The sequence below is a fragment of the Schistocerca piceifrons genome, chromosome 2, assembly GCF_021461385.2.
Source record: "Schistocerca piceifrons isolate TAMUIC-IGC-003096 chromosome 2, iqSchPice1.1, whole genome shotgun sequence".
Classification (NCBI taxonomy): domain Eukaryota; kingdom Metazoa; phylum Arthropoda; class Insecta; order Orthoptera; family Acrididae; genus Schistocerca; species Schistocerca piceifrons.
Genome location: NC_060139.1, coordinates 76959185 through 76985839, shown reverse-complemented (window position 1 = coordinate 76985839; position 26655 = coordinate 76959185). Strand labels below are relative to the sequence as shown.

General features: G+C 41.3%; 1 protein-coding gene across 1 annotated transcript in view; it reads right to left on the bottom strand.

Moving 5' to 3' along the window:
• Window positions 1–843: 843 nt before the first annotated feature.
• LOC124775159 (serpin B6-like) overlaps window positions 844–26655 on the bottom strand; it is a 68672-nt gene continuing 42860 nt past the window's right edge. Inside the window, exons 5-8 of the mRNA XM_047249999.1 lie at window positions 22230–22444; window positions 21573–21758; window positions 7944–8088; window positions 844–1082 (exon numbers count right to left, since the gene is read on the bottom strand). Coding sequence (XP_047105955.1) covers window positions 934–1082; window positions 7944–8088; window positions 21573–21758; window positions 22230–22444 — 695 coding nt within the window. The 3' untranslated portion in view covers window positions 844–933. The remainder of the gene's footprint in view (window positions 1083–7943; window positions 8089–21572; window positions 21759–22229; window positions 22445–26655) is intronic.

The following is a 26655-nucleotide window of genomic DNA, read 5'->3' as shown; positions in this document are numbered from 1 at the left end:
ATTTTGAAGAACGCTAATTACAAGAAGAGACACGGTTACAGGATATGTGTTCCATGATAAAAGAAAGTCTTACAGGTTACATACTGTAGGGGAATATTGACACCGGATCGCATGCATCTGTGTGTGCTGTTCTCAGATTAAGTGGCTGGCACGGAAAAGGAAATCATGGTGGATGTAATTTGTCAATAAATAAATAAATAAAAGAAAGAACATAAAAAATAAAAACAAGAAACACTGAGTCTTTCTTTTAAATAGTTCCTTAAATACTGTTTCTCCATTAGAGATCTTTTGGAGTAATCTTATAACACTTACTGTTGTTTGTTGTTGTTGTGGTCTTCAGTCCAGAGACTGGTTTGATGCAGCTCTCCATGCTACTCTATCTTGTGCAAGCTTCTTCATCTCCCAGTACTTACTGCAACCTACGTCCTTCTGAATCTGCTTAGTGTATTCATCTCTTGGTCTCCCTCTGTGATTTTTACCCTCCACGCTGCCCTCCAATGCTAAATTTGTGATCCCTTGATGCCTCAGAACAAGCCCTACCAACCGGTCCCTTCTTCTTGTCAAGTTGTGCCACAAACTCCTCCCCAGTCCTATTCAACACCTCCTTATTAGTTATGTGATCTACCCATCTAATCTTCAGCATTCTTCTGTAGCACCATATTTCGAAAGCTTCTATTCTCTTCTTGTCCAACCTATTTATCGTCCATGTTTCACTTCCATACATGGCTACTGCAGAATTCTTTATTCGCATACTTCAGTACAAAATTTTCGGCTTTCATCTTGGGATTCGGGAGAAAATGCAAAAACGTGCGCATGCCCTTTTGTTGTTTAGGAATAACTGCGTATGATGGACAAATAAATATTTATTTTTCGTACATTACATCTTTTTCAAAGAAAAAAACATTTTTTGCGGAATTCTTCATCCGTCAGACTTCATGAAGGAGGAGTTGAGTAGCGACCTGCAAACAGCACAGTGCGTGTTTGCTGGTCCAGTATAAGGAACACGAACGGGTGGTCTGCCTTGAAGATGATGGGGGGGTCGGGTGCAGGAACGGACAGTGAGTAGCCGACCATCACGACAGCTGGAAATACAGAAAATACACGAGAATGTAATACAAAGTATTATTTTATATCCAATCTTATGTGCTATTGTACACCTACAAGTAGAAGTATGAAAATAAATTTAACACATTTAGTGGTACGTCCTGAAACAATAGTATGAGCGTCTGGAAACCACAGATAATAAAATTTTATGACATCAGTAAATCAGATTAGGATTTCACTACGCGTTCATAACCGTCGGTTCCGCAATTTTTGGCAAGTACACAATGTTCAATGATTTCTCACGCCGATACTGTTGCATCCAGACATCCACTGATTGCGCTAGCTAGTTGACGCAATACACAATGCAAACTGAACAAGCTAGTCTATAATACGGGTATCATTTTCCAACAAAGACCCTCCAATGACACAGATATCCACATCTCAACTATTCTCATGTGAATACTGTGGCGACTTAGAGGCGTTGTTTGTACAAAATCATTAGCGACTAAATTAATAACACTCTGCGCCAACTGTGTACTGCTGCGTAGAAAATTAACACCACGCTACGCTTGGTTTTCTCTGCCCTAAGCGTATTACAAGTTGAAAAGCTCTTCAACACAGATGCTTTTCGCGTCTATTGACAGAGCATCACAAGTGGTAATATCATAATCACTACGAGTAAATGATTATTTTCGTTCTTTCAGTATTTGTAGACTGAATGACAGATTTGCTTGAAGATGACTTTATTGACAGTACTGCCAGCATTCTGTGTTCCTTGTTACAAGTTCTGGTGACAACTTCTTCTCATTTCGTGTTAGCTGACTTGATTTGCTCCACTCACCGAGCCCGCTTTCTGGCGTATGGTTCCTATGCGCAGTAGACTACTTTGATTTGAAACTTTATTGTTAGTAGGTTACCAAGTCTCTCTGAGGATGTTCACATTTTGCAGTCAGTACTGTGTTGTTATCTTTTCATCTTGTTCCTCTATTTTGGTACTAGTGCCAGTGACAGTTTTTTGTTGTTTTTTGTTCTTGCGATCTTCAGTTCGAAGAATGGCTTCACGCAGCGCTCCATGCTACCCTATCCTGTGCAAGTCTCTTCATCTCCGAATAACTAATGCAACTTACATCCTTCTGAATCTGCTTACTGTATTCATCTCTTGGTCTCTCTCTAAAATTTTTACCCCTCCACAATTCCCTACAGTACTAAATTGGTGATACGTTGATGCCTCAGAATGTGTTCTGTCAACCGATCCCCTCTTCTAGTCAGGCTGAGTAACAAATTTCTTTTCTCCCCAGTTCTGTTCAGTACCAGCTCAGTAGTTATGTGATCTACCTATCCAGTGTTCAGCATTCTTCTCTAGCACCACATTTAAAAAGCTTCCATCTCCTTCTTGTCTAAACTGTTTATCATCCATATTTCACTTCCATACGTGGTTACACTTCATAAAAATTCTTTTAGAAAATACTTCCTAAAACTTAATTCTAAATTCGATGTTAATAAATTTCTCTTTTTCAGAAACCCTTTACTTGCCATTCCTAATCTACGTTTTATATCCTTTTCTACTTCACCCTCCATAATTACAAACTGCAAAACTCAAGTACTACTTTGCCTCATTTGTTAATAAAATTCCCTTAGAATCACCCGATTTACTTCGTCTACATTCCGTTACCCTTGTTTTGTTTTTATTGATGCTGATGATATTCTCCTTTCAACACACTGTCCATTCCATTTAGCTGCTCTTCCAAGTCCTTAGGTGTCTCTGAAAGAATTACCATTTCATAGGCAAACCTCAAAGTTTTATTTCTTCTACCTGAACTTCAAATCCTACTCCAGTTTTTTTTTTTTCGCTTTACTTCCTGCTCAAGGTGCAGGTTGAATAGCATCGCGGATAGTCTACAACCCTGTCTCACTCCTTTCTCAACAACTGCTTCCCTTTCATGTGCCTCGACTCCTATACCTACCTTGTTTTTGTGCAAGTTGTAAATAGCCTTAACTCCTTGTATTTTACCTTACTGCTTTCAGAATTTCAAAGAAAGTATGCTAGTCAACACTGTCAAAACCTTTCTCTATGTCTACAAACGCTATAAACATAGATTTCTCTTTCCTCAACCTAAGATAAGTTATAGGGTCATTAGTGCCTTGCATATTGCTACATTTTTCTAGAATCAAATTCACCTTCCCTGTGGTCGGCTTCTAACAGTTTGTCTATTCCTCTGTAAATAATCTATGTTAGTGTTTTGGAACCAAGACTTGTTAAACTGGTACTTCTGTAGAAAAATATTTTGAGAGTCTATAATGATCAAAAGACGTGTTGCCTACTCATGATGTTTATTCTCTAACAACTGGAAAATTAAAAAAATATTAATCCTGTCTGGTGAATGAGCTTTTCAGCTTTCGGTGTACTTAAGGTAGACACGAAAATAAATGTTCCATTGTTGGTTTTGCTGTATTTGTTTGCAGTCAGAATATCTGAATTATTAGAAACTATGCTCTAGTGCCTAAATCTAGTTACAGAAATGGGAACAAAAGTCTGTGGCATATACTTTTAGTATGCTGACCTAAGGAACCACTTCGTTGAGATGCAGCCTATAGTACCATGTGAGTCCATTCAAGGAAGACATCGGCTGATATTCTTCTTGCTGCTAGTATATCTGAACATTGGCGACAATGTAGAATAAGTTGGGAAACACTGTGATCGACAAGTTACTTCCTCGATGCGCGGAATTGACCTGCTAAATTTACTTGACTTTTTGTGTAGTTTCCATTGAATAATCTTCGTGATTTTTCTCTTAAGGTATGGCATAGGGTCATCAGTTTCTGGTTATAACTCCAGGAAATTCGTTCTTCACCGAAATTGCAACTAACCTCGTCTTTCATGTTACGATTTATCTCTCATAGTCACCACCTGGGCAGAAGTAGAGATAAATACTTCATCTCTTCGCTAGCTCTGAGAATAGGTGGCCATCTGTAAAGTGAAAGCTGGTTTGCGTCTCGGTTCCAGTCTTGATGAAGGAGAAAGTTTTAGCAGTTCACATCTAAAATCATTAGGAAATCTTAAGAAAACTTATCTATCAAAACTTGTCTTGTTCCTCCCAGTAGCTCACAGTTCAAAAATGTTCAAATGTGTGTGAAATCTTATGGGACTTAACTGCTAAGGTCATCAGTCCCCAAGCTTACACACTACTCAACCCAAATTATTCTAAGGACAATGAGCCGTGTCACGGCTGAGCTCATTTGATTTACCCGCGAGATTATTTCACTTGTTTTCGCCGCAGCGATAGGGGGCGTGATCGCTGAGCGCTGTTGGCCCTGGTGCGCGAAGCAACAGTTTTGGAAGGACGGCTCGGTCGGTATATGGCGACAGGACGGAAGCGGCGGGGAGTCAACTGGTGCCTGCCGATCAAGGACTGCGATGAGCGTGGCTGTTTGCGAGCATGTGGGGAGGACGGAATGCTCGCTTGCTTAGCGTGGTTCTCCATGACCAGCTGTTGTTTGTTGGGCCTAGCACTCGAGTGTAACAGGAAACTGCATTGGTGTGGTTCTCGTCACCTGGCTAAGGCCGAAATTTTCATATACTTTTATTATATTTCATGATCATTACTTTATTATGTGGTTGGTACTTGTAGCCAACATTTTGTGATTTGAAATGCTTCAGAGAATATCATCATGTGCCAGGTGTTTACTGTGAATAGTTCTTAATTTGTTTCATAGTCTATGGCACGGTATCCACTATCATCGATCATTTTATGAAAGTTCTGTCCAAATTATTATTACATTAGACTTCGTTAAAATTGGTGCGTTTAAATTGCAAATTTCTTAATTCTACTAATATTGTTTGGGATAAACCCATCTATTCCGTGATATTGCCATATTTGTGTATTAAGTTGTGTTTCTGCTCGAGACTGACTGAATTAATTTTGGAACACGTGGGGGCGAGTATTTTAATGAAAATTTGCTAGTTAACACAACCGTCGTGAAATTGAAAACTTTACAGTGTTTACTCATGTCACCTGTCGTTAATGTTACTTCTGTTTTGTAGCTTACTTAACTGATATAAAATAATTTAGAAAATTTGTGCATTTGGCACGAAAAGTGAACTGATATCACATGAGAGGAAAATAAGTGACATTTGTGTAGGGTTTACGTAAGCTTAAGTGAAATCTGGAGGTAAAAAAAAAAAATCCTGATTATCATTGCCACATTTTCTTTTTAAGCAGGCAGTAGGGAATTTGTTGCACTCTTGCCAAATTGGATTTTTTAAAGGTTTGGTTTACATGTAGTACGAATCACAAGTTCAATATTTTTCTGGTGTAGTTGTTAGTATTTGTACATGTTGCACTATTGTACGATATAATATACCTTTTACTAACAGTACCTTTATGTAATGGTTCAGAGTGGGGTTGCATGTTCTTCTATAGAATGTTTTAAAATTTTTTTTATTGCTAAAATTTCCTTTTAAACTGTTACTTGTATTAACTTACATGTAAAACCAATTACTGTTAAATAATAAATTTGTGTCAACAAGGCTTGGACCAAATAAATGTGCCTACACCTTCCCCATCCTGGCTCTGCTACCGTCTGTACATCACAGACAAACACACACACACACCCATGCCCGAGGGAGGACTCGAACCTCCGCCGGGACCAGTCGCACAGTCCATGACTGCAGCGCCTAAGACCGCTCGGCTAATCCCGCGCGGCAGCTCGTAGTATAAGGGCGACAAACTAACGATACTGAACATTGGATAACATCTCTTTCCACTTCTAAAAGATAAAATAAACTCCGTCCGAACAGGTCCAAGACACTAACGGTAGTGAGCGACCGTCATGTCAGTCTCAGTTAAAGACATCACTGGATGTGGATGTGGAGGGCGTGTGGTCAGCACACCACTCTCCCAGCCGTTGTCAGTATTCGTGACTGGAGCCGCTACTTCTCAATCAAGTAGTTTCTCAATCTGCCTCACAAAGGCTGACTGCTGCCCACTTGCCAACAGCGCTCGGCAGACCGGACGGTCACCCATCCAAGGGTTAGCCATGCCTGACAGTGCTTAACATAGGTGAGAGTATTATTTTTGAAATGCCACATTACCACACTACTTGAGTATGAAGGAGGTCAGTAAGTAAACACACAGTTTCGAAGACCAAAGTGATTAATATCTTACTAACTCACCGCAATAAAGTCACGGTTCAGTTACAAACGCTTCACGTTTTATTAAAACATTGAGGTAAGTTGTATTTTTATTAGTGCAGTGCACATTGCAATAGAGATTTCCATTAATTTATTCAACACAACCCAAAACATCGGTGAGAAATTAATCATCAACAATATATTCTCTTACATTATCCAAAATCGTCTGGCAAAGCTCAGGTAGTTTACCAATTCCATGCCTGTAGAGATCGACCTCTTTGAGTCAGAGGCGTCATCTAACCAAATATGAAGCGTATTTTCGTCTGGAAACCAATTTTCTTGACGGTTGTTAGATAAGGACTGGGAAAAGTAAACATCTGACGGCATAAGATCAGAATAACACGTGCGTGAGGAATGACTTTGCACACATAATCCCGAGTAGTTTTGTTAATGAAATCAGCAGGGTTCATTATCGTGCAGTAGCAACATGCACTGTAGGTCTGTCAGTTGATTTATCTCATTACGGCCAAAAGGTGTACCTGTTATTCGCAACAAATACCAGATACGACACTCATATAGAGGTGTTTGTAGTGCACAGTACCCTTGTTGAGACATCACATGCAAAATTTTGTGTTGAAAAACTGATATTTGTTCAAGTAAATGTCTCTTGTAAGATCTCAGTCGTTAATTTATTTTTACGACCGTAAGATTAAGGCATACTCGTCCCCAGTAACAGCATTCCATATGAATCCTCAATGACGAAACTGAGGATGCTCAAGCAAACTAACTCGTGCAATGCTAAGTACCGTCTCCCATGAAATGCACAGTGGTTTGCAGAGTATTTATTTAGATGGAGACGCAGTGAAAAGCTCAGAAAGTTTCTTCGACACATAATACTGAAACGTCCTGTCCTATGGCTTCCACAAAATGCAGCAGCTCAAGATCAAACCAGATTCTTGATGCTACATCACGTCAGATAGCCTTCCATCTTTTAGCAGCTTCCATATACAATGCAGTGATGAAGCATGTGGCTTGATCAATTTTTATTTTGTACTGATGGTCGAACTCTCGCATCAGTCTGCAGACTGGGTAGACTTCTTACGTCACTGTTTGGCAACGCTAACTTTGTAAAGCCATACCTCATGGAATAACGATAAAACGTTAAAAATGACAATTGCTTAGGTGACGTAAAAGAAGCATTCGAAGCTAATAACTGATTCAGCAACTTCGATAGTTAATGAGTGTGAAATTTTGCAAATCAGGTTTTTTGCGCGATGCGAGATTGGGCGAGTAATGTCGCAGATAATGGTGATGTACAGGTATACAGATATTTTGTCTGATTCTTGTGCCAGTAACTAGTTGCTTTAAAAAGCTGCTGCTATCGCGATGAAGGCGGTTGCGTCGTCTCTTGAGCATCCTCAAGTATTTGACCTAGAGACACGACGCTACCTGGGCATGTGACGTTTTGACTTGCGAAACAAACATCCACAACAGACACACTATCTTTTTTCTAGCCTGACGAATGTAGTAGTAGTAGTAGTAGTAGTTTACAGTAGTGGATAGTCAGTTGACGGAATCGTCACATAGTCCTATGATTAGTAACTTGGAACAGAGATCATAATTCATTTGTCAGTGGTGAAAGGTTAGAATGCTCATAAAGTGATGCATATTGGAACCGTCTTAATAACCGTGGTAGGAAGAATTTCGTTGACGACGACGTAACACTGCACGTGGAGTTATGCCAAAGAAGTGTTTCCAATTTACTTACCAGTTGCCGCTGCTGCTTCTGTGCCTTCTTCATTGACTTCTATGAAAGCCTTGTGCAGAACTTTGGAAACTACCAGTGGCTCATCACTAATACCACTCAAATTTGCCCTGCTGGCATCGAACATGTCAGTCACACCAAGCTGAAATTGGAATCAGAAAGATGTTATAAGCGAATTTTTAACTATGTTTAAGATAAAAGACGCCATATTTTATTTCAGTACTAGCAACTAACACTAAATAAGAATGAAGAAACACAACATGGATTAGGTATTATTCTGCTCTTCAATATTTCAAGATTGTTATCAGTGTAAATAGAGCACAATACCCCACATCCATTTTGAAATAAAGGCTCTGTAGAGCAATCGAGTGATCACACAACACTTCCTTTTGGTGTAAATCAAACTGGCAGTCAGCTATGCCATATCATCTTACTGAAGCAGCTGAGGGGAAAAAAAAACAAAGCTTTCTCACGTTACGAAGATGATTGGTATCGTGGAGTGTTAGTACAGGACGTTTTCCGGCCTTTAAGTGTGGAAATAAGAGAGGTTAAAAAAGAGATGTGGGGGAATGAGACGTAAGATGGTAGAGACGAGGGCATGCTGAAAGGTAATGCCTCCGAATTTATTATTCTGTTCCCAGTATCGCTTGAGTTATTACGTATCATGCACATTATTCGGTGGACTTTCCTGTTTCGCTGATGTAAGTTCCAACCTTCTGCCTCTCGAGGGCTCTGAATTGTAGCGCGTAACGTGGAGGTGGTAACTTAATGATATCGGTGCGTGAGGAACAGTGTGCTGTAATAGAGTTTGCGAAAGCACAAATTCGTAGAGTTCGTCCACACATGGAGCGCCTTCTCCTTCAGCATTACAAGCCAGATTACATAAGAGCGCTGTTACATCTGCTGCAATCAGAGGCATTGGTTTCGCTGTCACCTATCATCCGCAATACAGTCCCAACTTGGCTCCATCCGACTTTCATCTATTTCCAGAAATTAAAGAACGCCTTCGAGGTATTCACTTTGAGGTTGATGAATCGTTGCAAGCAGAGGCGAGAATGTAGCTCCCTCAAAAATGTCAAACATTCTACAGTGACGGTATCAACAAATTGGTCTCTCTTTGGAAGAAATGTGTTTGTCGTCAAGGTAATTATCTTGAGAAATAAATATGTAGATATCACTGACATAGATGTAGAATGTCAATAAAGTTCGTTTTATTTAAAAAGCTTGGAGTTTTCACACAAAAAAATTGGAGCCGTTATTTTTCAACACGTCCCCGGAGAAGCCTGTGGGGCTATAAAGATAGCAGGACCTTGAAAAACATTGAAGAGTGTAAGAAGAGTTGTGAAGGAAGGGTCGTATATAAAAGTTATGGGCATTACAGAAGGGGAAAACCGCTTCCAGACACTGTCAACGGAAGAGAGAACTGGCTGTAAGGATACAGAACTGAGTTTCAAGACTGGATTATCTGCAGACCCAACAACTACAGTAACTAAGTTTTTGGTTCCAGCATCAGGATTTCCAGTTATTTTTTGGGAACAAATAGTGCCACTATTCTTATACGTACCCACCACCTGGTGGCAATTTCTGTTAAGTTTTGTAACACCGTCTTTCTGTCAGATGAGTAGGGATGCTGACGGCTGACACATGTGACTCCATACGTCGTCTGAAGACTTTTGTTTTTGGTAAAATGGAAATGAGCGTATGGCATTGTTAGCCAGGAGACCCCAGTCGGGGAAGTTCGGCCGCCAAGTGCCAGTCTTATTTCATTCGACGCCACGTTGGGATACCTGCGCGCCGGTGATGAGGATGAAATGATGATGAAGACAACAACACACTGTCCACGAGCGGAGAAAAATCTCCAACCCTGCCTTTTTTTTCATTCTGTTCGGTATTGTTCGTTTCGCTTGGTCTTGGCAGACGTCACAAGACATCCGTTCAAGTTGATCGCTGATTCCTTTACTCAGTTTTTTTTTTTTTTTATTACAGAGGGCGAGCAGTCCTTTGACCGACACGCTGATCTACCGTGCTGGCGAGGCCTGGAATCGAACCCAGGCCAGCTTGCATGGGAGGCAAGCACTCTACCACCTGGCTATGCAGGCGGGCTCTTTTTGGTATCCTACTTTTTGAGCATTCTTTGTAATACCTTGTGGAAATTATTATCGTCAATTACGCTTGTACTAATAGCTGTACTTTTCTATAGCAGTTGTTCCGGCGATAGGCTGTGCCTCGAATGAGTCAAGAAACAAGGGTTTCTGAATAGCAAGTAAACAGTTATTATATGAATGAGTGATGTCTGTTCTTCGGACATGCCCGAAAGAACGACATAAGGTCACGATGCAGCTAACGTCTATAGTTCCCTCCTTTTGATATCTTTATCCACTTAGCACTTCCAATTTACATAACATGGCCGGTTATTTTGGCGACCTATTCAGCAGTGACAAATTTCCTCAAGTATACGTCATGGCCGCGGGCCTCCTGCGCGACTTCATGTCTCACTTTCAATTAATGGCTGGCTCTGAGCACTATGGGACTCAACTGCTGAGGTCATTAGTCTCCTAGAACTTAGAAATAGTTAAACCTAACTAACCTAAGGACATCACAAACATCCTTGCCCGAGGCAGGATTCGAACCTGCGACCGTAGCGGTCTTGCGGTTCCAGACTGCAGCGCCTTTAACCGCACGGCCACTTCGGCCGGCTCACTTTAAATTATCTGACAGGTCACGGCCCCTATGCTACTTGTATGTACAAAATCAAGAGACAGATGAACGATAGTAGCGGCTGCGGCTTTCTAGCCACTCCAGGCCGTCAAGCATTAAGGACGCAGGATCCCAAAACAGCGCCATGGATCTGGCCCATCTTGGACTTCACTGAAGCCACAATATCCAGAAAAGCTGCAAACCGCCCTTCTTATTTTATTGCTTTTGTTAGTGAATATCACTGATTAGAAAAATTAGGCATCGGAAATTGTCGAATAGCCAGATATAGAGGGCGAACTTACTCCCATTGCACATGTGCCAATAATTATAGTTGTGACAGTGGGCCTACGACGCACGCCTTATCTGTTTTCCCATACTTTACTATAGTTCCGTGCTTTCCGAGATACTCTAATAGCAATAATGAGGTTGTAACCTGTGAATACGTTTGTGTGACATAGTTAATTTTATTCAACTTTAAATTCATACAATAGGTCCCTACTGGTTCTGATTGCACTCACTCTACATATGCCGTGCGCTCATTTTTCACGAACTGGTATGTGTTTACCATGGACGGTTCAATACTGTACAATCTCCTTTTCATTACGTAACAATTACCTAGATATGAAATTTAAGCCTGACTTCAAAATTATCACTTTTATACATTCAGGATCTGCTGTACAATCATGCTCTGGTTCTACTGACTATATTCGGCAATATCACAAAACAAATTCACTTTTTAATGCGAGATGCGCGGAAAACTAGCTCCAGGGACTTGTCCCGCTCTGCTCGACTGTCTTACTTCTTCGCGTCGGAAGATCTCCAGGCGCGTCTCTCCCTTCTAGAACGATGGGGCATCACCGTCGCGATGACGCTGCGCTTTAGCTATAGAGCGTGAGGGAAGATTGGATACTCCACGTTTAGGATCAAAATACGTACGCTTACAAGACCAAGGAAGGCTTCGCGCGACATTCAGCCACACGTCGGCATGCTGCCATCCCGGCTAGACAATAAATACGAGGGCGATTCAGAAAGTAACCTCCGATTGATCACAGTGCGGGTTGTGGGGGGAGTAGCGACCCCATCTGGGCGTTCACGCACTCAACAGGTCAGTCGGCATCAAGCCATGGTCGAGTGAACGTCGTACCTGCGCTAGTTTAGTTTTTGTGGCAGTTTGAAATGTGTGCTGCAATAGAAAACCCCGCCAAATGTGAAGTGCGTGCTGTCATAAGGTTTTTTACAGCCAAAGGATATTCTGCAGCAGCTATTCATTGTGAGCTTTGTGCCGTGTACGGACCAAGAGTTATGAGTGAAGGAGTTGTCCGTGAATGGGTACGTTTATTTAAAAGTGGACGAGAAAACGTTCATGATGAAGAGAGGAGTGGTAGACCATCATTGGTGACTGACGAACTCGTTCAGACAGTTGATGCAAAAGTTCGCGAAAATCGACGTTTCTCAATGTCGGAGTTATCTACTGGTTTTCCACAGATTTCTAAGACTCTCTTGTACGAGATAGTGACAGCAAGATTGGGCTACTGTAAGTTCTGTGCACGATGGGTGCCCAAAATTCTTACCGACCACCACAAAACTCAAAGAATGTCCTCTGCATTAGACTTTCTGTCACGTTATGAGGACGAAGGAGAACCATTGTTAAACAGAATCGTGACCGGTGACGAAACCTGGATTAAGTACGTGAACCCTGAGACAAAAGAACAATCAGAGATGTGGGCACATTCAAATTCGCCTACCAAACCAAGAAAAGCCTCGCAAGATTTTTCTGCCAGAAAACTGATGGCAACGGTGTTTTGGGATGCCAAAGGGGTGTTGTTGGTTGAATTCATGGAACGTGGTATGACCATTAATCAAGACGTGTACTGTGAAACAATGAAAAAGTTACGACGGGCTATACAGAACAAACGCCGTGGTATGCTGAATTCCGGTATCGTTTCTTTGCACGATAACGCCCGTCCTCACTCTGCTCGCAGAACAACGGCCCTTCTTGAGTCCTTCAAGTGGGACGTTATCAACCATCCACCTTACAGCCCAGACCTGGCGCCAAGTGATTATCACCTCTTCATGCATTTGAAGAAATGGCTCGGGTCACAGCGGTTTGATGACGACGAAGAGCTCAAAGATGCGGTCACAGGCTGGCTCCAGGCACAAGCGGGTGATTTTTATGCAGAAGGAATTTCAAAGCTTGTGAAGAGATACGATAAGTGCCTCAATCGCTATGGAGACTATGTAGAAAAATAGTGCAAAGATGTAGTTCTAAGATGTATATATTAAAATATTTTTATTTAACTTGGTGTATTTTTTTAAATCAACCGGAGGTTACTTTCTGAACGGCCCTCGTAGATGCAGAGAAGACAACTTAAATCTACAATTTACATTGCGTTTGTGCAAGCGATCACAGAACTGTGAATTCTGAGACGTTACAAACTATTGTGGAACCGCTTGTTACAGCAATGTAGCTGATGCGCTGCACTATACCCAAGGAATGCAGTAGGCAATGGCTGCAGACCAGAGGTAGGTAGCAAGTGGGCGGATCCAATAGCAGAAACAACCATCCACATATGAGATGCACTCTAGCAAACGAGCAAATATGAGTAGAATCTTTGAATATATCAGTAACTGGGAAGTTGGCTAAAGGAATTTATTCCAGTGGTCTAGCATAGTCGCCACGGTAGCTCAGCATGTTTGGCCAGAGGGTTAACTTCTCTCTGTATTAAAAATAACTCAGTGAATGGATCAACGATGAACTTGAACCGGGGTCATGGGACGTCCACTCCGAAAAAATGCAACGAACGATAAGAAACAAAATGAGACAAAAAAAGCGGCAGAGTCTTTGACTAGTAATCAAAACGTTCTCAGTCCCGGGTTTGTCCCCAGTCACCCCTTAAATTTAGAATAAGAATCACCATTGGCAGCCGAAGACTTCCGGTGTAAGAATTCACCCTCATTCTGTCAACGGTTTGTTCAGGAAGGGCGGTGTAGCGGACACAGACTCAGGTTACTTTCTTGTCCCTTGGGTGGGACGTTTCCCATAAGGGGCAGAAGAATCAGCAATGATCAGCATAAGGATGAAGAAGGCTATGGGAACCATTGCAGTAAAGCGACGTAATACGTATCCACAGGACATGTGGCCTGTAATTGAAAAACTGTCAGGATTAACTCTTCATTGGCAAAAGATTCTGGAATAGTCCCCCATTCGGATCTCCGGGAGGGAACAGCCAAGGGGGAGATTACCTTGAGAAAACGATTCAATAACGAACGAAAGGATAACGTGCTACGAGTCGGGGCGTGGAATGTCGAAAGTTTGGAAGTGGTAGGGAAACCAGAAAATCTGAAAAGCTTAATGCTAAGGCACAATCTAGATATAGTGAGGAGCAGTGACATGAAACGGAAAGAAGTCAAGGCTTACTGGTCAGATGAGTATACGGTAATATCAACAGCAAAAGAAAACGTTATAATGGGATTAGGATTCGTTCTGAATAGGAAGGTACGTCAGACAGTGTGTTATGGTGAACAGTTTAGTGATAGTTTTTCTCACCAGAAACGACAGCAAACCAGCACCAACAGCGATAGTTCAGGTCTACATGCCGACGTCGCAAACTGAAGATGAGGAGACAGAGAAAGTATACAAGGATATTGAACAGGTAATGGAAAAGGAGATGGAAGCGGAGATGGAAATCTAGTAGTCTTGGGCGACTGGAATGCGGATGCTGGGGAAGTAGTAGAAGAAAGGGTTACTGGAGAATATGGGTTTGGTTCTAGGAATGAAATGAAATGAAATGAAGAAATTGATGAAATGTATGATGAGATAAAAGAAATTATTCAGGTAGTGAAGGGAGACGAAAATTTAATAGTCATGGGTGACTGGAATTCGAGAGTAGGAGAAGGGAGAGAAGGAAACATAGTAGGTGAATGTGGATTGGGGCTAAGAAATGAAAGAGGAAGCTGCCTGGTAGAAGTTAGTGCAGAGCATAACTTAATCATAGCTAACACTTGGTTCAAGAATCATGAAAGAAGGTTGTATACGTGGAAGAAACCTGGAGATACTAGAAAGTATCAGATAGATTATATAATGGTAAGACAGAGATTTAGGAACCAGGTTTTAAATTGTAATACATTTCCAGGGGCAGATGTGGACTCTGACCACAATCTATTGGTTATGAACTGTAGATTAAAACTGAAGAAATTGCAAAAAGTTGGGAATTTAATGAGATGGGACCTGGATAAACTGAAAGAACCAGAGGTTGTACAGAGTTTCAGGGAGAGCATAAGGGAACAATTGACAGGACTGGGAGAAAGAAGTACAGTAGAAGAAGAATGGGTGGCTCTGAGGGATGAAGTAGTGAAGGCCGCAGAGGATCAAATTGGTAAAAAGACGAGGGCTAGTAGAACTCCTTGGGTAACAGAAGAAATATTGAACTTAATCGATGAAAGGAGAAAATATAAAAATGCAGTAAATGAAGCAGGCAAAAAGGAATACAAACGTCTCAAAAATGAGATCGACAGGAAGTGCAAAATGGCTAAGCAGGGATGGCTAGAGGACAAATGTAAGGATGTAGAGGCTTATCTCACTAGGGGTAAGATAGACACCGCCTACAGAAAAGTTAAAGAGACCTTTGGAGAAAAGAGAACCACTTGTATGAATATCAAGAGCTCAGATGGAAACCCAGTTCTAAACAAAGAAGGGTAAGCAGAAAGGTGGAAGGAGCATACAGAGGGTCTATACAAGGGCGATGTACTTGAGGACAATATTATGCAAATGGAAGAAGATGTAGATGAAGGTGAAATGGGAGATACGATACTGCGTGAAGAGTTTGACAGCGCACTGAAAGACCTAAGTCCAAACAAGGCCCTGGGAGTAGACATTAACTCTACCATCTGGTGAGCAAGATGTATGAGACAGGCGAAATACCCTCAGACTTCAAGAAGAATATAATAATTCCAATCCCAAAGAAAGCAGGTGTTGACAGATGCGAAAATTACCAAACTATCAGTTTAATAAGTCACAGCTGCAAAATACTGACGCGAATTCTTTACAGACGAATGGAAAAACTGATAGAAGCCGACCTCAGGGAAGATCAGTTTGGATTCCGTAGAAATGTTGGAACACGTGAGGCAATACTGACCCTACGACTTATCTTAGAAGCTAGATTAAGGAAAGGCAAACCTACGTTTCTAGCATTTGTAGACTTAGAGAAAACTTTTGACAATGTTGACTGGAATACTCTCTTTCAAATTCTGAAGGTGGCAGGGGTAAAATACAGGGAGCGAAAGGCTATTTACAATTTGTACAGAAAGCAGATGGCAGTCATATGAGTCGAGGGATATGAAAGGGAAGCAATGGTTGGGAAGGGAGTGAGACAGGGTTGTAGCCTATCCCCGATGTTATTCAATCTGTATATTGAGCAAGCAATAAAGGAATCTCAAGAAAAGTTCGGAGTAGGTATTAAAATACATGGAGAAGAAATAAAAACTTTGAGGTTCGCCGATGACATTGTAATTCTGTCAGAGACAGCAAATGACTTGGAAGAGCAGTTGAATGGAATGGACATTCTCTTGAAAGGAGGGTATAAGATGAACATCAACAAAAGCAAAACGAGGATAATGGAATGTAGTCGAATTAAATCAGGTGATGCTGCGGGAATTAGATTAGGAAATGAGACACTTATAGTAGTAACGGAGTTTTGTTATTTGGGGAGCAAAATAACTGATGATGGCCGAAGTAGAGAGAATATAAAATGTAGACTGGCAATGGGTAGGAAAGCGTTTCTGAAGAAGAGAAATTTGTTAACATCGAGTATAGATTTAAATGTCAGGAAGTCGTTTCTGAAAGTATTTGTATGGAGTGTAGCCATGTATGGAAGTGAAATGTGGACGATAAGTAGTTTAGACAAGAAGAGAATAGAAACTTTCGAAATGTGGTGCTACAGAAGAATGATGAAGATTAGATGGGTAGATCACATAACTAATGAGGAGGTATTGAACAGAATTGGGGAGAAGAGGAGTTTGTGGCACAACTTGTGTAGAAGAATGGATCGGTTGGTAGGACATGTTCTGAGACATCGAGGGATCACCAATTTAATATCGGAGGGCAGCGTGGAGGGTAAAAATCGTATAGGGAGACCAAGACATGAATACACCAAGCAGATTCAGAAGGATGTAGGCTGCAGTAGGTACTGGGAGATGAAGAGGCTTGCACAGGATAGAGTAGTATGGAGAGCTACATCAAACCAGTCACAGGACTGAAGACCACAACAGCAACAACAACTACGTATGAGAGAAAAGAGAGGCTAAATAAGTTCTGGAATAAATTTCAGCTAGTAACTGCGAACGCTCTGTTCAAGAATCGCAAGAGGAGGAAATATACCTGGAAAAAGCCGAGAGATACGGGAAGATTTCAGTTACTTTACTTCGTGGTCATACAAGGATTCGAAAGTCATATATTGGACTGTAAGACGTATCCGGGAGCAGATATAGACTCAGATCACAATGTAGCAGTGGTGAAGAGTAGGCAGAAGTTTGAGAGATTGTATTGTATTGTATTGTATGTTAACCGGGGACCTAGAAACGACGGAGAGGCTCCGTCGCCGCCACAGCCGCAGTGGTCCACAACCCCACGACGGCTACCGCAGTCCACTTCACCCCTCCGCCACCCTACACCGAACCCAGGGTTATTGTGCGGTTCAGCCCGCGGTGGACCCCCCAGGGAACGTCTCACACCAGACGAGTGTAGCCCTATGTTTGGGTGGTAGAGTAATGGTGTTGTACGCGTACGTGGAGAACTTGTTTGCGCAGCAATCGGCTACATAGTGTAACTGAGGCGGAATAAGGGGAACCAACCCGTATTCGCCGAGGCAGATGGAAAACCGCCTAAAAACCATCCACAGACTGGCCATTTCACCTGACCTCGACACAAATCCACTGGGCGGATTCGTGCCGGGTACCAGGCGCTCCTTCCCGCCTGGAAAGCCGTGCATTAGACCGCATGGCCAACCGAGCGGGCTTAAGAGATTACTCAGGAAGAATCAATACACAAAGAAGTGCTTACGGAAATACTAAGGAATGAAAAGAAACGGTTGATGTTCGCTAAGGCTATAGGTACTGCAGTAAGGAATGGCTTAGAAGGCAGTACAGCTGATATCTCTAAAAAGGGCAATCACAGAATTTGGAACGAAAAACATAGGTACAAAGAAGGTAACTGCGAAGGAACTGCTGGCAACAGAAGAAGTAGTTCAGTTGATTAATGAAAGAAGTGAGTACAAAGAAATTCGGGAATACAGAAATACAAGTAGCTGAGGGATGAAACAAACAGGAAAGGTGAAGAAATCTAAAAAGAAATGATTTTCGGAGGGACTGACTCAGTATACAGAAAATTAAAAAAAGCCTTGAATGAAATTAAAATAAAGGGTGGTAACATTAAGAGTGCAACGGATTTCCACTTTTAAATGCAGAGGGGAGAGTGGATCTACATTTACGAGGGCATTTTGAAAAGTAAAGATACGATGGCTTGCAGTCCTTAAGTAGAACATTTATTTCGAAAACGTCAGTTACATCTTATTAACTGGATTATTTGTTATTTTTCAACATAATCACCCCTGTTATCCAAACATTTGTTAAGTTGGTGCACAAACTTTTGTATCGCACAGTCATAGAAGGTTGCTGCCTGTTGTCGGAACCACATTTCAACTTCAACTTTGATCTCCTCATCGTCGTGGAATGATTTTCCACCAAGATGTCACTTCAGGTAACAGAAGACGTGGAAGTCGGTGGGCGCAAGGTCCGGACTGTATGGCGGATGGCCAATACATCCCATGTGAATCTTTTGAGTAGTGCTTTGGCTACGAATGCTGTGTGAGGTCGAGTGTTGTCATAAAGCAAGAGGACTCCACTTGTCAGCATTCTCCTGTGTTTGTTTTGAATTGCCCTTCGAAGACGTTTCAAAGTCTGGCAATATCCAGCAGCATTAATTGTCGTTCCAGGAGGCATAAATTCCAACAGAAGAATGCCTAGTCCGTCCCAAAAAACAGAAGCCATGATTTTCTTCGCTGAAATCGGCGTTTTGCATTTCTTGGCTTTTGGTGAATTCGAATGGCGCCAATGTATTGACTGTTGCTTGGATTTGGGTGTATCGTGATAAACCCACGTCTCATCACCTGTCACAATGTGATCAAAGAACTCATCACCTGCTTCAGCATAGCGTGTGAGGAAGTCGAGTGCAAAGTCCATTCTTTTCTTTTTGTGTTCTTCCGTTAACAGCTTTGGAACCCAGCGCGCACACAATTTCCTGTACCCTAACTTCACAGTCACAACATCATAAAGAGTTGTCATTGACACGCCCGGTATGATCTGATGCAATTTTTTCAATGTGAGACGTCTATTCACACGAATTGCTTCCTCCGTTCTCCGAAGAAAGGCATCAGAGACCACAGATCGCCGACCTGTTCTTTGTTCGTCATGAACATCGATACTACCTTCAGAGAAATGACGACACCATTTCGTTACATTTTGTCGATTCATAATGTTCCCATAAACAGAAACAATTTCTTTGTGAATATCAGCTGGTCGCTGACCTTTCGCATGAAGAAAACGTATGACGGAGCGCACTTCGCATTTGGAGGGATTCTGAATTGGTGCAGACATTTTAAACACGACCTACTCCAACCAGAAGCAACGTTCAACTTCCGAACGACCGTGAGGAGAAAGCTACCGGTTCAAGGTTAACACCAGTGTTGCCAACTTGCTCGCCAAAACTCTTCTGTTCCTCTGGCGTACGGTGTATCTTTACTTTCCGAAATACCCTCGTACATCTACATCTACATGTATATAGATACTCCACAAGCCACCCTAAGGTGTGCGGCGGAGGGTACCCCTTACCTTTAGTAGTTACTTCCCTTCTTGTTCCACTCGAAAACAGAGCGAGAGAGAAACGACTGTCTGTACGCCTCCGCATGAGCCCTAATTTGTCGTATCTTACTGTCGTGGTCCTTACGCGCGATGTATGTTGACGACAGTAAAATCATTCGGCAGTCAGCTCCAAAAGCCGGTTCTCTAAATTTTCTCAATAGTGTTTCTAGAAAAGAACGTCGCCTTCACTCCAGGGATTCCCATTTGAGTACTCGAAGCATCTCTGTAACACTTACATGTTGTTCGAACCTACCAGTAACAAATCTAGCCGCCCGCCTCTGAATTGCTTCGACGTCTTCCTTCAGTCCGAACTGGTACGTATTCCAAACACTCAAGCAGAACTCACGAATAGGTCGCATCAGTGTCCTATATGCTGTCTCCTCTACTAGTAAGCCACCGGTTCCTAAAATTCTCCCAATAACCCGAAATCGACCGTTTGCCTTCCCTACCACAGCTTTCATATCCTCGTTCCACCTCATATCGCTTTTCAACGTTATGCCCAGATGGAAAGAGTACATTGAAGGCCTCTGTGAGGGGGAAGATTTGTCTGAAGAGACAGTAGCAGATTTAGAGAAGCTAGGGGATCCAGTATTTGAATCAGAAAGTAAAAGAGCTTTCGAATACTTAAGATTTAATAAAGTTGAATGGATAGATAGCGTTCCATCAGAAGTTCTAAAATCATTTGGGAAAATGGCAACAACACGACTATTCACGTTGTAGTGTCGAATGTATGAGTCTGGTGATGTACCATCTGACTTTCGGAAAAAAAATATCTTCAACACAGTTCCGAAAATTTTAAGAGCTGTCGCGTACGGAAAGTCGCGCACAATCAGCTTAACAGCTCATGCATCCAAGTTGCTGATAAGAATAATATGCAGAAGAACTGGAAAGAAAACTGAGAATCAGATAGATGACGATCAGTTTTGCTTCAGGAAAGATGAATATAGCACAGAGGCACTTTTGATGTTGCGGTTGATAATGGAAGCAAGAATAAATAAAAATTAAGATGCGTTCATAGGATTTGCCGACCTGGTAAAAGTATTTGACAGTGTCAAATCGTGCAAGATGTTCGAAATCACGAGGAAAGTAGGAATAAGCTATAGGGAGAGACGGGTAATATACAACGTGTACAGTAACCATAGGGGAATAATAAGAGTGGAAGACCAAGAACGAAGAGCTCGCATTAAAAATGGTGTATGGGAGGGAGGTACACTTTCGTCCCTACTGTGCAATCTATACATCGAAAAAACAATGATGGAAATAAAACATGGTTCAGGAGTGGAATTAAAATTCCAGTTGAAAGGATATCAATGACTCGATTCGCTGACGACATTGCTTTACAGAATATGGAGTGATAGTAAGTCGAAGAAAGACAAAAGTAAAGAGAAGCAGCAGAAATTAGAGCAGCAAGAAACTTGACATCAGGTTCATAGTAGATGAAGTTAAGGAATTCTACTACTTGCAAAATAACGAATAACTAATGGAGATGGAGGACATCAAAAGCAGACGTGCTGCCGGAAAGGAAGTTCTTCCTCAAATTAAGGCTTGTGTTTGAGGAAGAACTTTCTGAGAATGTATGTTTGGAGCACAACATTGTATAGTAGTGAAACATGGACGGTGGGAAAACCGGTACAGAAGAGAATCGAAGCATTTGAGATCAGGTGCTATAGACTAAATGTTGAAAATTAGTTTGATTGATAAGGAATGAAGGGGTTCTGCGCTGAAGCGAAGAGGAAAGAAGTGCATGGTAAACGTTGACAAGAAGGAGGGATAGAACGATACATTAGGGAATAATTTCCATGCTGTAGAGGAAGACAGACACTGGAATACTGGAATACATTCAGTAAATAATAACTGTGGATGTAGACTTCAAGTTTAAATAAATAAATAAACACTTTATGCAGGTATTCTATTAGAGAGTTACAGGTTAGTGTCGACATAGCTTGGAACGTTTGCTTCACCTGACAGCGTGAGTCATCTGAAATACTGTTAGTAATTTAAATTACTTCTGTATTCACTTACTGCTTGTAACGTTGCTGAAAGCTCCTTTTCATACTCCAGTTTGAATTTTGGCAAAAACACAACCACCTCCCGTTTGCTCATTCCGGATAGAATTTCTTGAAGGTTTATGTTGACAAGTTTCTTCTCAAGATTCGGAAGGCCGTTTTGCTGTCTGGGCAGTATTATCATCATACTCACCCTCTCCCCCTGTTTCGTGAAAAAGAAAATTAGCGAATCTCAAATGTTACTTGGCTCACAAGAATTGTGCTTCGTATGAAGATCACACAATTCCGCACTAATACTGCGCCGTCGAAAGCTCACAACTCCACACAAGGCACAGAAGCGGGAACGCCTTTTAGATAACACACATTTAAGATAATACATTCAATGAGCAAAATAGAGATGGGAAAAATTAAACTCTGAGACGGAGTGTAGACTTCATGATATCAAAACGAAGTTAATTTTTCCACTTCCGTAGTCTCTGTTTTTGTTTTTCACCAACAATGCAACAATGACCTTACATTTATCTCCGGAAGAGAAATTTTGTCATCCGTTTCTCACACGTGAAAGGATCGTAATTAGTTATAGGAACTCATAGAAGATTTATTCCTTTGTAATAGTATTCTATAGCTTGTAACTTAGCGAACAGTTATTATAGGTAAATGTTTAGTGCAATACCTTGTATGGGAGAAGCAAAACCTGAGATTCCAGTTGAGGTACGTCAGAGTATTTGAACTGTTCCTTAATATTCATCATGTCCACATCTTTTGTTGATCCTGGGGCAACATGAAATGGTGTTGGTATGGTTAACTCTTTGTTAAACGTCTTTAACCAATCACCCTTGAAGTAAATGGCATTCACCAACACCATCTGGGTCAGCTGACTCAGAACACCTGAAATAGAATTCGCCTGCTTATGAAAGTGCTATTTCACTAAGATTACTAATGCGATATTTATTTCGTTCCCTGGTCAGCTGTATCTGTACTGGAGCTTTTGACTAAAAATTGTCTATTCGGCTGGAGCACTGTTAAAGCTGTCTCACTAAACTTCCTTTATTTGAAATAACGGAGCTATTATTCAGCTGTAAAATGTTAAACGCCAGTACTCAACCATGTACCGTTCTAAATACGTCACGCTAATTGCCTTTCAGAAGAAAGATCAGTAAGATTATTTACTATATAATTAACTGCAACGTCAACGGTAATTTAGGTGATGTGGTTATGGTTTACGCTACTCATGCGCGTCTTTTTCTCTCATATGACTACAATACAAATATATTTCCTCACGCAAATGACAACTGTTGTAGTGTCTGCGATATTCGCTGAAAAATGACTTTCTAGTAATATATTTACTGACGTAACGATTTCCGTTATCCAGCTAGAGAATCGAAAGGTGAGGGTTACGTCTTAGCTACCTCATTGTCAAACAGATCAAAAACCTTACGGTGGATATCAGAATGGACTCGCATTCGTCAGGAGGAGTTCAAATCCCCGGACGTCCTGATGTAGGAATCCATCACGACATCGTTCCACTGAGAAACATCGTACTACAGGTCCTTATTCCAAGTGCTGAACGAACGTGTAATGAAATAAGTTAAGAGTTTGCATCCCCAGTAAAAATGTTATTTGGACTCGTTATTCTTTGTCTCGAGTGGCGATTGTGAGGGGGAAGGGGGGGGGGGAGTATCATAGCATCTAGCTACGATGTCTAGCTGTGTGAGGTTATACATGAGTGCAGTAATATTTAATTCAGCGGAAAAATACTCTTATCGGAGCAGAAAAAATTCTAATACGTTCCTGTTTATTTTAAAAGAGTCTGACTTAAAAGTGGTATACCAGCTGCCTCATTTTAGCTTCCTCAGCACCTTTAAAAATTTACCCAAAAATTTTGGCATGCGAACATATTCGAGCTTTTTCTTAAAATGCAACTAACCTCAAGTATTGCCCAATTAAGTCCTAGTAGTCAAAGCTTGGAATGACAAATTATCTAAATTTAAGGCTATCCGGTGGTGGATTAGGTTGTCTCTTGAAATGATTGCTACACCTCCCCCTCTTACATCATCTCGGTCAGCTCTATCTGTACTGGAGCTTTTGACTAAAAATTGTCTATTCGGCTGGAGCACTGTTAAAGCTGTCTCACTAAACTTCCTTTATTTGAAATAACGGAGCTATTATTCCGCTGTAAAATGTTAAACGACGTTAAACTGTATTAGCTGGTCATCAGTCGACGATTTCCTTAATTTCGTATTTCTTCTGTCCAGTTAAGCATTAAATTCACAGCTTTCAGCCCAAAATATCACTGAACGACACCATTTGAACGTGACTTAGTTCCCATAACCGTAACGTATATAAGTGATACTAGCTTTGGGGCACTGTTCCTTAGAGCGTTGATCGCCACATAGACAGCAACGATATTGCGACATTGCCAGTAACGTAAACACTGGAAACATTGTTTAACTGCTGGAACTTATGGAGTTACTTCACAGTGCGTGCTATACATGTCAAAATTGCTGCAGAAGGACTGAAGAGTTCAACGTCAGGACACATGCCTGCAAATTTATAACGAGTTATACGCCGTTCTGGGTGACACGTTTCGTCTTTCACATTAATTTGATGACGCGAACGTCGGGTGACATTACTTCCATACTTGTGCCTCAGAAAGTCCAGTACAGACACATCTGATTACTTCCTTTTAAACAGCTTCTTCTTGTTGATGTGGTCTTTTGTAATGACTCGTTTGATGCAGCTCTCGACGCTACTCAATTCCGTGCAAGCCTCTTCATCTCAGAGTAACTCTTGCATCCAACATCATTCTGAATCTGCTTACTGTATTCATCTATTGGTCTCCCTCTACGATTTATACCCCCATTCTTCCCTACAATACTAATTAGGTGATCCCTTGATGTCTCAGAAAGTGTGCTCTCAACCGATCCCTCGTTCCAGTCATATTGTACCAGAAATTTCTTTTTTGCTCTGTTCTGTTCAGCACCTCTTCTTTAGTTGTGTGATCTCCCCATTTAACCATCAGCATTCTTCTGTAGCTCCACATTCCAAAATTTCTATTCTCTTCTTATCTAGACTGTTTGTTTCCCATGTTTCACTTCCATACATTGCTACACTCCTCACAAACACTCTGAAAAATGACTTTCTAGCACTTAAATCTATATTCGATGCCAACAAATTTCTCTTCTTCACAAACGCTTTTCTTTCCTTTGCCAATCTACATTTTATATCCTCTCTCCTTCGGCCATCATCAGTTATTTTACTGCCCAAACAGCTAAACTCATCTGTCTCGTTTCGTAATCTAATTCCCCCAGCATCACTCGACTTAATTCGACTACATTCCATTATCCTCGTTTTGCTTTTGTTAATGTTCATCTTATATCCTCCTTTCAAGACACTGTCCATTCCGTTCAATTGCTCTTCCAAGCCCTTTGCTCTCACTGCCAAATTACAATGTCATCGGCGAACGTCAAAGATTTTATTTCTTCTCCATGGATTTTAATACCTACTCCGAGTTTTTCTTTTGTTTCCTTTACTGCTTTCCCTGGTCTTTAATTCTTTTACTGCTGTTTCAGTGTACACACTGAATAACATCGAGGATAGGCTACAAACCTGTCTCACTCTCTTCTCAACCACTGCTTCCCTTTCATTCCCCTCGAGTCTTATAACTGCCATTGTACTTTTACCTTTCCTCAAACTATCTTCTAACAGAAGTCGTAGGTCAATATTGCCCCGTGTGCTCCTACATTTCTCTGGAATCCAAATTGATTTTGCCCGAGGTCTTCTTCTACGAGTTTTTCCGTTCTTCGGTAGAGAACCTGTGTCAGTATTTTCAACATTGACTTGTTGTTGTTGTTGTGGTCTTCAGTCCAGAGACTGGTTTGATGCAGTTCTCCATGCTAGTCTATCCTGTGCAAGCTTCTTCATCATCGCCCAGGACCTACTGCAACCTACATCCTTATGAATCTGTTAAGTGTACTCATTCCTTGGTCTCCCTCTACGATTTTTACCCTCCACGCTGCCCTCCAATACTAAATTGGTGATCCCTTGATGCCTCAGAATATGCCCTACCAACCGATCCCTTCTTCTAGTCAAGTTGTGCCACAAATTTCTCTTCTCTCCAATTCTATCCAATACCTCCTCATTAGTTATGTGATCTACCCATCTAATCTTCAGCATTCTTGTGTAGCACCAGATTTCGAAAGCTTCTATTCTCTTTTTGTCCAAACTATTTATCGTCCATGTTCCACTTCCATACACTCCATACAAATACTTTCAGAAACGACTTCCTGACACTTAAATCTACACTCGATGTTAACAAATTTCTCTTCTTCAGAAACGCTTTCCTTGCCATTGTCAGTCTACATTTTATATCCTCTCTACTTCGACCATCATCAGTTATTTTGCTCCACAAATACGAGTAGCAAAACTCCTTTGTTACTTTAAGTGTCTCATTTCCTAATCTAATTCCCTCAGCATCACCCGACTTAATTCGACTACATTCCATTATCCTCGTTTTGCTTTTGTTGATGTTCATCTTATATCCTCCTTTCCAGACATTGTCTATTCCGTTCAACTGCTCTTCCAGGTCCTTTGCTGTCTTTGACAGAATTACAATGTCATCGGCGAACCTCAAAGTTTTTATTTCTTCTCCATGGATTTTAATACCTACACCGTATCCTACTTTGACTTATTAAACTGATATTTTGGTAATATTCACACTTGTCAGCACCTACTTTCTTTGGAATTAGAAGTACGACATCCTTCTTAAGGTCTGAGGGTATTTCGCCTGTCTCATATATCTTGCACACCAGACGGAAGAGTTTTGTCGTGACTGGCTCTCCCAAGGTTACCAGTGTGTCTGACTGTATGTTGTCTACTCCCGGAGCCTTGTTTCGACATAGGTCTTTCACTGATCTGCAAAATTCTTCTCGCAGTAACATGTCTCCCATCTCCTCTACTGACATCTGACTGTTCTAAGTAATCTGCAGTTGGCGGGTTTCCACTGATCATAATTTTTACCATTTTTTCGGTTATTCTGTCTGGTAATGGCAGTAGTGGAAAACACACTGCCTGCTTTCGACATAAATTGACTGATTGTG